The sequence below is a fragment of the Phocoena sinus genome, chromosome 3 (assembly GCF_008692025.1).
Source record: "Phocoena sinus isolate mPhoSin1 chromosome 3, mPhoSin1.pri, whole genome shotgun sequence".
NCBI lineage: Eukaryota > Metazoa > Chordata > Mammalia > Artiodactyla > Phocoenidae > Phocoena > Phocoena sinus.
In genome coordinates this window covers 100,643,969-100,661,775 of record NC_045765.1, presented here as the reverse complement: position 1 = coordinate 100,661,775, position 17,807 = coordinate 100,643,969, and the positions used below count along the sequence as shown (strand labels likewise).

General features: G+C 38.7%; 1 protein-coding gene across 1 annotated transcript in view; it reads left to right on the top strand.

Moving 5' to 3' along the window:
- Positions 1-52: 52 nt before the first annotated feature.
- Positions 53-17,807, top strand: part of POLR3G (RNA polymerase III subunit G) — a 41,828-nt gene continuing 24,073 nt past the window's right edge. The window contains 3 exon segments of the mRNA XM_032625001.1: positions 53-169; positions 7,765-7,886; positions 10,344-10,473. Coding sequence (XP_032480892.1) covers positions 7,770-7,886; positions 10,344-10,473 — 247 coding nt within the window. The 5' untranslated portion in view covers positions 53-169; positions 7,765-7,769.

Genomic DNA, 17,807 nt, shown 5'->3' with positions numbered 1-17,807 from the left:
GGCTAATTGGTTGGGTTTGAACGCGGCTCTGAGGCCGCGTGGAGGGCGGAGCGCGCTTCTCCAGAGGTGGAACCAGCACCGGAGCGTCGGAACGTTCTGTCCGCACCCCTTCCTTGCCGGCCGGCACTTCGGTTGCACAGTTTTCCAAGCCTCGAGACTTAGTGAGCAGGTAACAGAGGAGGCAACTGAGGGCTTGGGAGGAGTTGGAGAGGGTAAGTGGGGAGTTAAAGGGGCACATGGAGAAGGTGGGGGAAGTCAGGAGTGGAGATTCATTAAAGCGCCTCTGGATTGAGGGGCATTGGGAGATAGCTTTACGTCCCCTTCTCCTAATCCCTTCACAATCGTTTAAAATTGTCGCTTCCAATTTTTACCTAGTCTCCACTTCCTAGGACTGTTTGCAGTGAGAATGGAATTTATACTCTTACTGATGGTAGATTTCCAATTCCTTTGGTATGATTGGTTCAAACACGAGTCATTGCCGCAGACTTGCAGCTAAGGACAGACTATTCAGTATGTTTTCTTAACTGTTAGCACTTTACCCTGTATCATGGGGGAGAGGTGTTGTTGATAAGATTTTTCCTGTCTTCTAAAAAATTAAATTATATATTTGTTCCCCTACCCTCCTTTGTTTTGCATTGTTTGTCCGCTCTTGGAAGAGAGCAAAGAAAGTTGGGAAAAAGGCTCAACTGAGGAAAGGTAGAGGCAGCCGCACCTTGAGAGGACGGGAAAAGTGGATAATGCCTGGGCGTGGCCCCAACAGCCACAGAAATCACCCCCACTATTAACACCAGGCTCCTGTCCCCATCCTGCATCTCCCCACTGTTGAAACATCCATTTAGGCTTCAGAAATTCCCTTGAGAACTTGACTAACCTCCTTGCTCAGCCAGGAAAAATTATAAAGAGACCCATGAGACAGCATTATAAAAGATAATTAGGAAAACACTTATTGTGGCAGCTGCTAATAAGCCTTCTTAGAAGGAGAGGTGTATTCTCCTCCCCTACAATCCTTAAGTCTTCGATGAGGATGTAGCCTTTCTGAATATTTGCCTAACCTAGTTAGAATTTATCCAGACACTCTGTTCAGGGTTATTCTTATGTGCAAGTCCCAAGCTAAAAGATGTGTAAAAAACAGAATTAAAAAAACAAAAAAAAGGCATGATCTGGGTTCCCAACAATTTGAAGGAAGATAATAACTGTACACAAATGTTTGCAATGTAAGGCAAATGAGATATGTACCCCAGAGGAAGTAAAAACTAGGTGCTATGAGAATATGCATGGAAGGGATTGTTCAGTGGCATTTGAGCTGGCCTTAAAAGATGACTGTTGGTTAGGATGTTCTCAACAGGGAAGTACAGAACTCTCTGCAGTTTTATTTTTCCTCTAGGCAAAGAGAGGTGAATTGGAGTAATATCCTTACTAGGCCATGAGCTCAGCAATAATTCTCCCAATTTTTATTGGACTTTTGCCAGGCTCTGGTTGGTAATGGGGCAGGAAAAGGTGAATAAGTCTTCAAATAAAGAGGCCTTCACACTTACAGATCCTTCTGCTTGTATTACACTTTCCCCTATATATCCTTTCCTAGTTCTCAGCCTGGCTTTTTCCTTCTCTTTGTCAGGTTTGTGCTCAAATATTACAAAATACAGGAGGACTTTATTCAACCATTCTTTCCATAATAGCACCCACGTTTCCTGCCTTTATTTTTTCTTGCACTAATCACTACCTGGCACTCTATAAAGTATATTTTTTTCCATTTCCCATGGTAGACTATGAGCACTACGAAACCAGGGATTTTGTTTTGTTCGCTATTATATTCTCATTATGTAGAAGGTGGTCTGACCCAGAGGTTGCTTAACAAATACTAGAAGGATGGATAATTGAAGAAATTACTGGGGAGACAGACAAGAACTGACAATTACAACATGATTTTTAAAAGGGTAATAAAAGCAGTGTAGTACTTGGGAAACAGAAAAGAGATAGGCCTACCTCCATTTCGGATGGAGGAAATGGTCAGAAGTGGCATTTGCATAGTATCTTAAATGATGATGAGGGCTTGCTTACGTGGGTGTGGCCTTCCAGGCAGAAGGAACCGTGACATGCAGCAGCTGGTGTAGCAGAGTTGAGGGTGGTTAGAGCTGGGGTGGGGGGAAGGGGAGGTGCAAGGTGCAAGAAGCGGAAAGTTAGTCTCCAAAGCTCTGTTAGTCAAGGAGAGTGATACATCAAGTTTTGTGTTCTAGAGAGATGACTGGAGAGTGGATTGAAAGGGGGAGTCTGGCCATGAGAAGTTTATTTGTTCTGTATTAGAGGTCCAGGCAAGAGATGGTAAAGGCCTGAACTAAAGCAGAAGTGAAGAAAGACAAACATATAAGAAGGGACACAGAGCTGATAGTCTTCCACTATTAGATGAGGAGATCAAGGGAGGTGGAGACAAGGTCAGCATGACTGTTAGTTTCTAATTAGGGCAATTTAGGTGCTATTCATCAGGAAAGAAACTGTGACCTGGCTTTCAGTGCCTCTCCTAGCTTCCATGCCTGCTTATATCTGTTTGTATGTTTACTGACCAAGGTAATATGTGCAAGAGACTGTGTGAGATGTGGAGGACAATACAGTTAAGCCACAATTATAACTCATAAAATGTTAGAGCTAGGAGGAATTTCAGAGATGAGCTAAATCTCTGCCACAAAGTTGTTTCCACTGTTAATTAGAATAGGCTTTTGCATTTCAGCTCTTGGATACTTGAATTACACTCATCAAACTATCTCAGAACAATTCTGAATAGGAATTTGCAGGAGGCATCCCAAAATGGAAGGGTGGTGCATCTGATTTTACATTTCCTTTTTTTTTTTTTTTTTGCGGTACACGGGCCTCTCACTCTTGTGGCCTCTCCCACTGCGGAGCACAGGCTCTGGATGTGCAGGCTCAGCAGCCATGGCTCACAGGCCTAGCCGCTCCGCGGCATGTGGGATCTTTCCGGAGCGGGGCACGAACCCGCGTCCCCTGCATCGGCAAGCGGACTCTCAACCACTGCGCTACCAGGGAAGCCCTGGAGCAGTAGTTCTTAATGTAGGTTACATATTGGAATCTCCTGGAGTGCTTTAAAAAGTCCTAGTGCCTAAATCCTACCTCCAGAGATTCTGATTTTATTGTTCTGGGGTGATGCTTGAGGGTTTTTTGTTTTGTTTTGTTTTGTTTTTTTAACTCTCCTGATGATTCCAGTGTACAGCCAGGTCGCAAACTTGTTCTAGAAGTTTAAAAAAAAAATCCTTAATAGTAGGCTGACTGAATTGTATTTCTGTGGGTAAATTTGCTTATCAAATCATAGTAAGTAAGTAAATAAATAAGGAAAGCCTAACACTGATTACAGAGCTGTTGTACAGAGAGTATTCTACTAAACAGTGGGGGATATAAAATCTCTACTGTTAATATAGTTGAAGAAATAAACAAAAAAAATGGAAGTGAAACTCCTTCTCTTTGGAACAGGTCCATTTCCCAAAAGAGGCATTGTCTATATTTCTTCCAGAATTGAAGAATGCTGCTGCATTGTATGTATTACCTCAATTTTTAAAAATCCATTTATTTTAGCAAGAGGATCTTTCCAAGAGCAAGGTGGGATGAAATGACAGTTGTGGATGTTGAGGGAGTTAAACTGGATCTTAAGGTAAAAAGGGATGTAGCCAGGCAAGGAGGAAGAGGGTTCCAGTGGAGAGAATGCTAGTCAAGACGTGATTATAGGCAAGTGAGTCAGGAGGATCAGTGCAGCCATCTTAAAAGGGCCCCCAGTACTTGTAATAGGGAGGTTTTTTTTTAAATTAATTAATTAATTATATTTAGTTTTGGCTGCGTTGGGTCTTTGTTGCTGTGTGGGCTTTCTCTAGTTGCAGTGAGCGGGGGCTACTCTTCATTGCAGTGTGCAGGCTTCTCATTGCGGTGGCTTCTCTTGTTGCGGAGCACGGGCTCTAGGGGCGTTGGCTTCAGTAGTTGTGGCACGCAGGCTCAGTAGTTGTGGCTCATGGGCTCTGGAGCGCAGGCTCAGTAATTGTGGCTCACGGGCTTAGCTGCTCAATGGCATGTGGGATCTTCCCGGACCAGGGCTCGAACCCATGTCCCCTGCATTGGCAGGCGGATTCTTAACCACTACGCCGCCAGGGAAGTCCCTGGGATTTTATTAAAACCTAGAGAAGAGACAGTTTCATAAGGATGGAGGCAATAATGAGTGGTATGCTTTGGAAGTTCAAGAGCATGAACAAGGGAAAAAGTCCTGTGGATTTTGCCATTGAGGACCATTAGGGACCTTTGCATTTCAACGTCTGCCTGAGTATAGTTCCCATCACAAGTAAGATAAAAGCCAAACCCTTTACCATAGCTCACTCAGGGCTCCACAAGATCTGGTCTTAACCAGACTCTCCTTGTTCCTCACCAGCTGCATGAGCTTCATGTTCCTCAGACGCTCCCAGCTTGTGGCTTCCTCCTTTGCCTCTGTTCTTCCTTCTGTCCATAGCCATCTTCACCTCATTCCTTCATCTTGAAGCTCACAGCCCCTCTCCAGCACCCTGCTCCGATTTATCCTCCACAGAAAGACTTCCCTTGTGTGAAAAAGTCAGTACCATACCCCTTTGTTATTCTTTACCCCTTTACCATGATTTATTTTTCTTCAGAGCTGTACTGATTTCCTAGGGCTGCCATAACATATTTCCACAAATTGAGTGGCTTAAAACAACAGAAGTTTATTCTCTCACAGTTTTAGAGGCCAGAAGTCTGAAATCAAGGTACTAGCAGAGTTTGTTCCTTCAGGAGGCTCTGAGGGAGAATCTGCTCAGTGCCTCTTTTCCAGCTTCTGTGTTTCCTGGCACTCCTTGGTGTTCCTGGGTTGCTGCTACAGCACTCAGGTCTGTGCCGGCATCTTCACATGATGTTTCCCCGTGTGTGTCTCTCTCTGTCCAGATTTCCCCCCTATGAAGACACCAGTCATTAGGAGGGGACTCACCCTTATCTCATATGACCTCATCTTAATTCGATTTCATCTTCAAAGAGTTTATTTCCAAATAAGGAAGGTGACATTCACAGGTCCCCGGGGGGTTAGGACTTAAACACATTTGGGGGTGGGGGGACATAATTCAACACTACAGGAGCACATAATATTATGCTACATACTTATGCTTGTTTGCGTTCTTTCATCCACTGGAATATAAGCCCTGAAGGCAGGGACTTGGTTTTGTTCAGTGCTCTCTGAGTCCTACCACGGTGCCTGGAATGCTCAATATTAGTTGGATGAAATTGGCCCACATGAAGTAGAGGATGATTTGGATAATGAGAAAATGGGAAAAGTTAGTTAAAAAGACTCTTCATTCAAGAAGTTTAGCAGGATGAAAAAGGACCACAGTAATGGTTAAATCAACTTTAAGGATTTCAAACAGTGAAGCTTAGGCCACACTTGTGAGCCACTTTTTCCATGAGATGGTTACCCGAGTCCAGGGATTACCTTTCAGCTCTGCAAGAGAAGAAAATTAATTTAGCAGCTTCCCCAGGTACAGGAGAACTGACTCATGATAACCAAACTAAAAAGAAATGGATTTGTAGGCCAGAATGCCATGTAACTATTAAGAGTGTCTCAATAGTTAGGATTGATTTTTCTGCCAAGGGCAGTACATTCACTAATGGTAATCAGTTTATACACCCGAAGGTTTCTTGATAAATATGAAAGTTTAGAGTCAGCAGAGTTGATATTTCTCAAGGGATATTCCATCAAGCAACGGCAGCTGATATACTCTCTTTTGTAGGGTTGGTTTTCCTTAGAGTGAGGGTGTGAGCTCTTCTGCTCAGCAATTTTTGTACTTGGGAGACCTGCTTTCTATAGGCTCAGCATATGTTTTAGTGACTACGCAACTGAAGCAAGGCCATTTGGATATTTTCCCTCTCTTAGTGTGGACAAACGGAATGAGCTTGGTAATTAAAGTAAGTATCTTTTCTGTATGAATTGTGTTTCATAGTAACTAAATAGTAGATGAGGGGAATTGATTACTGGTGGGATTCTAGTTAGTAAAGAAAGAATGATAAAATTTGTGTATCACCACATTACAATCCATAATGGAACCGTGAATCTAGGCTATGATCATCAATGGCTACAATTTTAAAATCATTAAGTGAAAACTGATAGGAACTTCATACTGGACGAAACAGACTGACAGCACCTAAACCCAATGACCAGAGAACATCACCGAGAAAGGCTTCATGTGCGTCCTGTGATGCAGTAGGAAAAACAGAGCATCTCTTTTAAGTATTCTTGTAAAAAATCAAACCCAAATTTGAGTAAGCCTCTATTCCATCTGTTTATAGAAAATACAGGGAGTAGAGGAATGTATTAAACCACATCTTGTGTAATCAATCATGCAAATCCAGAATATGGGAAATTGTACAGCCTTCCTACTCTCAAAGTGTGGTCTGCAAACCAGTGCATTGATAGCTTCAGAGAGCTTGTTAGAAATGCAGATTCTCAGGCCTACCCTGGGCCAGCTGGTTCAGATTCTGCCTTTTAACAAGATTCCTAGGTAATTTGCACATGCCTTAAAGTTGGAGAAGCATTGCAAAGGACAATGACCTTGTTTTTTTCAACACATAAATGGTTAGGGAAAAAAGGGAGGGAACTGTTACAGTGGTATGGAGGGCATATTATTGCTTTCTTGGGCTTACAGAGTTGAATGATACTCAGTAGCATCATTGGGGGAAAGATTTAAAGAACGTGCATTATAATCTTCACTACAGTCCAATGCAGAGTTGTAGTGAAAGAGCCTTAGTGTAGGAATCCTGTTTTCGCATTACAGTTGACTCTGAACGACACAAGTTTGAATTACATGGGTCCACTTATATATGGATTTTTTTTTCAATAAATACTAACACTACACAGTCTGAGGTTGGTTGAATTTGAGAATGCAGAACCACGGATTCGGAGGGCTGACTATAAAATTATACATGGATTTTTGACTGCATGGGGAGGTCGGTGTCCCTAACCCCATGTTGTTCAAGCATCAACTGTATAGTGTAATCACATTTCAGACGATTCAGAAATTCAGTACAGGACTTAAGAATGACATTGTTATTATTTCTAAAGTTAAAGAGTACAGGTTTATCTTACCTTTAACTTAACTATTTGAGATGTTTTTTCTCTGAACTTTAAAAATTTTTTTTTGCTTGGACAGACCTCTTCAAAGTTTTACTGAGCCCATTCCCATTTCTAAAAGGAGGACATTGGAGGATCTCAAGGATTCTAACACTCAAATTTTAGGATAAAAAATTATTTAAAAATTTAAAGTATACATGACTGCTGATAGTCTTCAAGTTGATTAAAAAAACGAGGTGTCCCCTCTTCATCAGCACAACCTTTCCTTGGCCACATTTTGTAATATCTATCTGAGATCTTGTTGCCAGACCACAGAGAGGTGGAGAGAATTGCATCAGCTGGCTGCACAGCGCTTGGGGCAGCATCGCAAAGGAGCCCCAGGATCAGCCCTCCACCCAGGATCTGGGTGAGGTAGTTGAGCCCATCATCACTTTACTTGCCAAACATGACTAGATGTGACGGGTTCAGGAATCAGTTTATCACATATTTATTTCTTTACAGGTTTTGCTTTCCAAAAGTGTTTTAAATGGGCCATGCTATTTAAGGAGTGGAGTGTATTTTGTTTTAAAATGTTGGTTTCATTTTTCATTTGATCCAGTGAATCTTAATCATTAACAGTGTCTTAATTTGCCCACTTTTTCTGATGTAACTAGTTCTGATGGCTGGGAATAAAGGAAGAGGACGTGCTGCTTACACCTTTAATATTGAGGCAGTTGGATTTAGCAGAGGTGAAAAGTTACCCGATGTAGTATTGAAGCCACCCCCACTATTTCCTGTAAGTACATTAACAGCAAAATGCTCACAGGGTGTTTTTTCATGTTTCAGAGAAAATTTAAATTCTGTATAAGACTTGAATATATGATATCATTATAATATCCTAACTATAAGAAAGTAAAAGAGAGTGTGTCACTTGCCTTTAATTTAAATATTTCCACTGTTCTTTTCTGAAATTTTTCTAATTTTCAAACTGCTTTCTTAAAATACAGAAAACTATATACACCTTTTCCTGAATGTATTCAGTACTTTTTGAACCAAGAAAGAATTTTTTTTCAATCCTTGCATTTTATAATGCTGTTATTGATATATTCCAATATTAAAATAATATCTTTAAAAGTTAAGTCAGGTTTTACAGTGGTCCTCACTTCCCATTGTGCCAGACCTTCACCTAATGATTTTCTTCTCATCTTGTATCTATAGATTTTAATTTTGCTCCCTAGTATACCACTTGACCTTTTACCCACTGAACTTTTTTTTTTTGCTTATTTCCTTATTAAAGTCAATTTTAATTTTGTTACTCTTTCTCAGAATATAAGCATTTCTACTACATTTAGTGTTGCTTTTAAATTTAATGAGTATGCTGCAGACGTAATTGGTGTAATTTTTAATCTAATGTTTTCGCTTTATATTAAGTTTAAAATGTAAGCTTACATTTCCAGATGCACATGTGCTGTAGTATAAAATATGAAAAAAATCATAAATAACCAGATACTCCCTCCAGGAATCTTTTCCCTCTTTTAAAGGAAACATCCTTTGTTGAAAGATTTATGTAAGTAGAGGACCCTGGATAAATGTATTGGGGATCTAGATGTCTCACATGGGGAGTGTCTACTTTTTGCTCTTTGTATTTTGCCTTTCTGATATTCATTATAGCCTAAAAACAAAGGTAAATATCTCAGGTATAGACATTATGTCACTTAACATTGATTTCTTTTAAAACAAGCTCTTCTGCATGTGTGAGGTTACTTCTAAAGCTTGGGAATATTAGTACATACTGTTTTTTTCTGCATGGAATAAAAATGAAATTCCTTATTACTGGCTAAAAGGCTCTGTCTGATCTGGCCTTACTGATGTCTCTCTGACCCTTTTCCTACCACTGTCCTCATTCCTTAGCCATGCTGATCTCCTTGTTCCCTTAGGCATTTTCCTCTGCTTGTTTCCCTGGAGCCATTGATTTCCCCATTTCTTTGCATGGATGGCTTCGTAATTTTATCCATATCTCTGCTCAAAGATGACTTCCCTGAGAGATCATGCGTGCATACCCTGTCTAGACCAGCCACTTCTAATCTCCACGTACTCCGTTAGTCACTCTTTCTTCTTCCTGGCTTCAGCCCTTCTATTTCACTTATCACTATCTGAAATTATATATTACCTCATTTGTTTACTTATTTTCTCCCCTAGAATGTAAATTCCATGTAGGTAGGAAGTTTGACTAGTTCATCTCCTGTTGTCTAACCCCTTGTGACTTATAGTATGCACTCAATAAATAGTTGTAGAATGAATAAATTCAGAGTGAAATTTTTAAAATGTACCCTATACTTAGCCTGTGAAACCAGAAATATCTTTTTTATGTACCCTGAGGACCCACATTTTAATGAATATATATATTATAAATATATATATATATGTGGGTGTGCATGTAATTTTTAAAAATTGAAGATACAGATTCAAATTTCTGCTTTGCCACTTTTATGCTATATGGGCATATAGATTGTTCATTTCTCAGTTTCCTCACTGTAAAAAGGGAGATATTGATACTTTAGATGAGTTCATGGATTTTGAATATTGAGTACATCTAGGTTGTAGTATGTAGTAACCAGTTGTTAAATGGTAACTGCTACTACTTTTTTTTTTTTTTTTTTTTGCGGTACGCGGGCCTCTCACTGTTGTGGCCTCTCCCATTGCAGAGCACAGGCTCCGGACGCGCAGGCTCAGCGGCCGTGGCTCACGGGCCCAGCCGCTCCGCGGCATGTGGGATCTTCCTGGACCGGGGCACGAACCCGTGTCCCCTGCATCGGCAGGCGGACTCTCAACCACTGCGCCACCAGGGAAGCCCCTACTTTTTTTTTTTTTAATGCTGCTGCTCCCACCAATACCACCAACCACGACTGAGGTTAATAGGAGACTAGAGCAGCTGCTTTTATTTGGGTGCCTTGATTGTTAAAATATAGAATCACAGTCAACAGACTATATAGCAAAATGATTATTGGTGTGATCAGTAGAAAAATTAGGGCAGGTAGGAAAACTAAGTATCTTTTCTACTTCTAAAAGAAGAGCAAAATAGGAGATGGGTGAAAGGTTTAACAGATTATAAAAGCTCAAAATCTTTTAAGTTGATGGTAAAACTTAATACCTGTAAAATGTAGTTTTTCAATAAAACATTTTTCAGAATATAGACAAAAAGGATATTAAAATATTTAATTTATTTTTAAAAATTGCCTCTTAATTTAAACAGGATACAGATTATAAACCAGTGCCACTGAAAACAGGAGAGGGTGAAGATTATGTGCTGGCCCTGAAACAGGAGTTGAGAGAAACAGTGAAAAGAATGCCTTATTTTGTAGAAACACCTGAAGAAAAACAAGGTGCGTATTGGACTCTTTATGTGGTTCACTGTCTACAGATGAAATAGTGTTTCAGCATAAGATATATGACCTTTAATGCTGATTGATTTGATTCAGTCAGAAATTTCAATCAACTACCTTGAAAAAGCATATTTATGTTGATTTAGCAGAAAATATATTTTAAACTTCTTGATATTTTATTTTTTTAAATTATCTTTCAAAATAGAAGTTTTATATGTTCAGTGAAATTTATGAAAAACAGAAGTATTAAGAAAGTAAGAATCACCTGTATTCCTTATGTCTAGAGAACTACTATTAATATTTTATTATATATTCCAGATTTTTCTTCTGTGTGTATATTCCTTTTATAAAATTGGATTCATATTACTTTGTATCTTCCTTTTTCACTCAATAGCATATTACTAGCATTGTCACATATTCTTTTTTAGTTAATTTTTATTGGAGTATAGTTGATTTACAATGTTGTGTTAGTTTCAGGTGTATAGCAAAGTGAATCAGTTATACATATACATATATCCACTCTTTTTTAGCTTCTATTCCCATATAGGTCATTACAGAGTATTGAGTAAAGTTCCCTGTGCTATACAGTAGGTTCTTATTAGTTATCTATTTTATCCACATATTCTTAGCATTCTTAGAAAATATGATATTTGATGACTGTGGTATTCCATTGTGTGGATATAACATTATTAATTGTAACTAGTTCCCTGCTGTAAGATTTAAGATTGTTTCTAGTTTTTTTTCCTCATATCTATAATACTATGAGTACTATCCTTATATGTAAATCTTTGATCAGGTCTCTGATTATTTAATATTTTGGTTAAAATTTTTGAAAGGCTTGACTGTATTTTGGCTTACCATTTATCAGATATAAAATATAAAATATGTATTCACTGATTATGCCAAGAACAGAGAGGAGAAATTACAGTTGGGGAAGGCTTGACAGTCTCAGACTGGAAGTGCAAAGTGGTTTTAGAGGAAGAGAACACATTCCTGAGTAGTTATTTAGCACAGTAGAGCTATATTGATTTTCAGTTTCTGCCCCTGAATGTTGAAATTAGAGAGATCGATACCATCCTTGAGTTCTCAAAACAACATCATTAAAACATGAGAAATTCATATAGTATCATTTCATTCCATTAGTATTAAAAATGCATACCCTTTTCCCTCATTCAAAAAGATTTAGATTGGATAAGAATCAAAAAGGAAGGCTTATATAGTAATATTACACGTGCTTATAATTGTAAGAAGCATTTTAGACAAGTTTATTTAATTTTTCAAAACATAGCTTCTTGAAGTTATGTAATAAATGGTTTGATATTTTTACCTCAAAAATACTGAATTTTTTTACTTTCATGATTATGTTGCATGCTTTTCTCTATTTGAGTTTAAAAATGAAATTAAATCTCATTTTAAAGATTTAAATAAGTAAGATTAAATGAACTAATAAATATTCAATCTTAGTGAATAGTGTAGGATATACTTTAGGCTTTTTAAAATTAGTCTCTTCTCTAGATTATGGGATGTACTTACTTAAATGTGGTTGTTATTAAAGTACATGTCCAATTTAAAAGTATGTCATACCATGGAAACATTTATTTGAGTCTTTTAAACCAGGAACATAATTTTGTTCATGGTTTCGGAGAGTAGCTGGCTTATACCTGGATCAAGACGGTTTTTACCTTTTTTTTTTTTTGTGGTACGTGGGCCTCTCACTGTTGTGGCCTCTCCCGTTGCGGAGCACAGGCTCCGGACACACGGGCTCAGCGGCCATGGCTCACAGGCCCAGGCACTCCGCGGCATGTGGAAGCTTCTCGGACCAGGACACGAACCCGTGTCCCCTGCATCAGCAGGCAGACTCTCAACCACTGCGCCACCTGGGAATCCCGGATCTTTACCTTTGATAACTGCATAATAAAGTATTTAAATATATAAGGAATCTTTTGTTACTGTTCCAGAAGAAACCTCTTGCATAGAATTTTCTAAATTGATACAAGTATATTCTCTTTGAATATACTCATGTTTACCTCTCTTTCCTGATATAATGTGTTATTAAAAAAAACTATGGTTGAAAGTAAAGGCTTTTTGGGTTGGGGCATGACCTCGGCTGACCTGCACTCTGAGCCTCCATTTACCATGTGTAAAAGGCACACGAGGCCCAGGGCACCGCCTAGAGGCACATGGAGGAAGGAGGGTTGGTGCAGAGCTGGAAGAGCATGCAGCCAGTGGGGGTGGGGGTGGTGTCGCGGCTCCTACAAAGGCACAGAGCATGTCACTAAGCTGAGATTCTGTGGCTGAGACCGCTGTTAAGAGCCTTCTGGCACTACTAATATCAGAGCCCTGTGGCTGACACTGTCTTGGTGCTCTGGCTGGGTGTCAGGCCTGTGCCTCTGAGGTGGGAGAGCCAAGTTCAGGACACTGGTCCACCAGAGACCTCCCAGCTCCAGGTAATATCAACCAGTGAAAGCTCTCCCAGAGATCTCCATCTCAACACTAAGACCCAGCTCTACTCAACGAACAGCAAGCTATGGTGCTGGACACCCTATGCCAGACAACTAGCAAGACAGGAACACAACCCCATCCATTAGCAGAGAGGCTGCCTAAAATCATAATAAGGTCACAGACACCCCAAAACACACCACCAGACGCAGTCCTGCCCACCAGAAAGACAAGATCCAGCCTTATCCACCAGAACACAGGCACCAGTCACCTCACCGGGAAGCCTACACAGCCCACTGAACCAACCTTCGCCACTGGGGGCAGACACCAAAAACAACGGGAACTACGAACCTGCAGCCTGTGAAAAGGAGATCCTAAACACAGTAAGTTAAATAAAATGAGAAGACAGAGAAACACACAGCAGATGAAGGAGCAAGATAAAAACCTGCCAGACCAAACAAATGAGGAAATAGGCAGTCTACCTGAAAAAGAATTCAGAATAATGATAGTAAAGATGATCCAAAGTCTTGGAAAAAGAATGGAGAAAATACAAGAAACATTTAACAAGGACCTAGAAGAACTAAAGAGCAAACAAACAATGATGAACAACACAATAAATAAAATTAAAAATTCTCTAGAAGGAATCAATAGCACAATAACTGAGGCAGAAGAACAGATAAGAGACCTGGAAGTTAGAATAGTGGAAATAACTACCACAGAGCAGAATAAAGAAAAAAGAATGAAAAGAATTGAGGACAGTCTCAGAGACCTCTGGGACAACATTAAACGCACTAACATTCAAATTATAAGGATCCCAGAAGAAGAAGAGAAAAAGAAAGGGACTGAGAAAATATTTGAAGAAATTACAGTTGAAAACTTCCCGAATATAGGAAAGGAAATAGTCAATTAAGTCCAGGAAGCACAGAGAGTCCCATACAAGATAAATCCAAGGAGAAACATGCCAAGACACATATTAATCAAACTATCAAAAATTAAATACAAAGAAAAAATGTTAAAACCAGCAAGGGAAAAGGAACAGATAATATACAAGGGAATCCCCATAAGGTTAACAGCTCATCCTTCAGCAGAAACTCTGAAAGCCAGAAGGGAGTGGCAGGACATATTTAAAGTGATGAAAGGGAAAAACTTACACCCAAGATTACTCTACCCAGATTCAACGGAGAAATTAAAAGCTTTATAGACAAGCAAAAGCTAAAAGAATTCAGCACCACCAAACCAGCTGTACAACAAACACTAAAAGAACTTCTCTAGGCAGGAAACAAAAGAGAAGAAGACCTATAATAACAAACCCCAAACAATTTAGAAAATGGTAATAGGAACATACATATCAATAACTACCCTAAATGTAAATGGATTAAATGCTCCAACCAAAAGACATAGACTGACTGAATGGATACAAAAACAAGACCCATATGTATGCTGTCTACAAGAGACCCACTTCACACCTAGGGACACATACAGACTGAAAGTGAAGGGATGGAAAGGTATTCCATGCAAATGGAAACCAAAAGAAAGGTGGAGTACCAATTCTCATATCAGACAAAATAGACTTCAAAATAAAGACTATTACAAGAGACAAAGAAAGACACTACATAGTGATCCAGAGATCAACCCAAGAAGGTATAATAATCGTAACTATTTACACACCCAACATAGGAGCACCTCAATACAAAGGCAAATGCTAACAGCCATAAAAGGGGAAATCGACAGTAACACAATCATAGTAGAGGACTTTAACACCCCACTTTCACCAATGGACAGATCATCCAAGATGAAAATAAATAAGGAAACACAGCTTTAAATGACACATTAAACAAGACGGACTTAATTGATATTTATAGGACATTCCATCCAAAAACAACAGAATACACTTTCTTCTTAAGTGCTCATGGAACATTCTCCAGGATAGATCATATCTTGGGTCACAAATCAAGCCTTGGTAAGTTTAAGAAAATTAAAATTGTATCAAGTATCTTTTCCGACGACAACGCTGTGAGACTAGATATCAGCTACAGGAAAAAATCTGTAAAAACTACAAACATATGGAGACTAAACAATACACTACTTAATAACCAAGAGATCACTGAAGAAATCAAAGAGGAAATCAAAAAATACCTAGAAACAAATGACAATGAAAACATGATGACCCAAAACCTATGGGATGCAGCAAAAGCAGTTCTAAGAGGGAAGTTTATACCAATACAATCCTACCTCAAGAAACAAGAAAAATCCCAAATAAACAACCTAACCTTTTTCCTAAAGCCGTTAAAGAAAGAACAAAAAACCCCAAAGTTAGCAGAAGGAAAGAAGTCATAAAGATCAGATCAGAAATAAATGAAAAAGAAATGATGAAAACAATAGCAAAGATCAATAAAACTAAAAGCTGGTTCTTTGAAAAGATAAACAAAATTGATAAACCATTGGCCAGACTCATCAAGAAAAAAAAGGAGAAGACTCAAATCAATAGAATTAGAAATGAAAAGGAGGAGTAACAACTGACACTGCAGAAATACAAAGAATCATGAGATTACTACGAGCAACTATATGCCAATAAAATGGCCAACCTGGAAGAAATGGACAAATTCTTAGAAAAGCACAACCTTCTGAGACTGAAGCAGGATGAAATAGAAAATGTAAACAGCAATCACAAGCACTGAAATTGAGACTGTGATTAAAATCTTCCAACAAACAAAAACCCAGGACCAGATGGCTTCACAGGCGAATTGTATCAAACATTTAGAGAAGAGCTAACACCTATCCTTCTCAAACTCTTCCAAAATATAGCAGAGGGAGGAACAAACTCATTCTATGAGGCCACCATCATCCTGATACTAAAACCAGACAAAGATGTCACAGAGGAAGAAAACTATAGACCAGTATCACTGATGAACATAGATGCAAAACTCCTCAACAAAACTAGCAAACAGAATCCAACAGCACATTGAAAGGATCATACACCATGGTCAAGTGGGGTTTATCGCAGGAATGCAAGGATTCTTCAATATATGCAAATCATACACCATACTAACCAATTGAAGGAGAAAAACCATATGATCATCTCAATAGATGCAGAAAAAGCTTTTGACAAAATTCAACACCCATTTATGATAAAAACCCTCCAGAAAGTAGGCATAGAGGGAACTTACCTCAACATAATAAAGGCCATATATGACAAACCCACAGCCAACATCATTCTCAATGGTGAAAAACTGAAACCATTTCCTCTAAGATCAGGAACAAGACAAGGTTTGTCCACTCTCACCACTGTTATTCAACATAGTTTTGGAAGTTTTAGCCACAGCAATCAGAGAAGGAAAAGAAATAAAAGGAATACAAATTGGAAAAGAGAAGTAAAACTGTCACTGTTAAAAAAAGAAACAAAAACAAAACTGTCACTGTTTGCAGATGACATGATAATATACACGGAGAATCCTAAAGATGCTACCAGAAAACTACAGCTAATCAATGAATTTGGTAAAGTAGCAGGATACAATTTAATGCACAGAAATCTCTTGCATTTGTATATACTAATGATGAAAAATCTGAAAGAGGAATTAAGGAAACACTCCCATTTACCACTGTAACAAAAAGAATAAATACCTAGCAATAAACCTACCTAAGGAGACAAAAGACCTGTATGCAGAAAACTATAAGACACTGATGAAAGAAATTAAAGATGATACAACATGGTATACCGAGAGATATACCATGTTCTTCGATTGAAGAATCAACATTGTGAAAATGACTATACTACCCAAAGCAATCTACAGATTCAATGCAATCCCTATCAAACTTGCAATGGCATTTTTCACAGAACTAGAACAAAAAATTTTACAATTTGTATGGAAACACAGGAGACCCCGGAATAGCCAAAACGATCTTGAGAAAGAAAAATGGAGCTGGAGGAATCAGGCTCCCGGACTTCACACTATACTACAGAGCTACAGAAATCAAGACAGTATGGTACTGGCACAAAAACAGAAATATAGATCAGTGGAACAGGATAGAAAGCCCAGAGATTAACCCACACAACTATAGTCACCTTATTTTTGATAAAGGAGGCAAGAATATACAATGGAGAAAAGACAGCCTCTTCAATAAGTGGTGCTGGGAAAACTGGACAGCTACATGTAAAAGAATGAAATTACAACACTCCCTGATACCATACACAAAAATAAACTCAAAAATGGATTAACGACCTAAATGTAAGGCCAAACACTATAAAACTCTTAGACGGAAACATAGGCAGAACACTGTATGACATAAATCACAGTAAGATCCTTTCTGACCCACCTCCTAGAGAAATGGAAATAAAAACAAAAATAAACAAATGGGACGTAATGAAACTTAAAAGCTTTTTCACAGCAAAGGAAAACATAAACAAGACGAAAAGACAGCCCTCAGAATGGGAGAAAATATTTGCAAATGAAGCAACTGACAAAGGATTAATCTCCAGAATTTACAAGCAGCTCATGCAGTTCAGTATCAAAGAAACAAACAACCCAATCCAAAAATGGGTAGAAGACCTAAATAGACATTTCTCCAAAGAAGATATAAATATTGAAAACAAACATATGAAAGAATGCTCAACGTCACTAATCATTAGAGAAATGCAAATCAAAACTACAATGAGGTATCACCTCTCAACAGTCAGAATGGCCATCATCAAAAAATCTACAAACACTAAATGCTGGAGAGGGTGTGGAGAAAAGGGAGCCCTCTTGCACTGTTGGTGGGAATGTAAATTGCTACAGCCACTATTGAGAACAGTATGGAGGTTCCTTAAAAAAACTACAAATAGAACTACCATATGACCCAGCAATCCCACTACTGGGCTTATACCCTGAGAAAACTCTAATTCAAAAAGAATCATG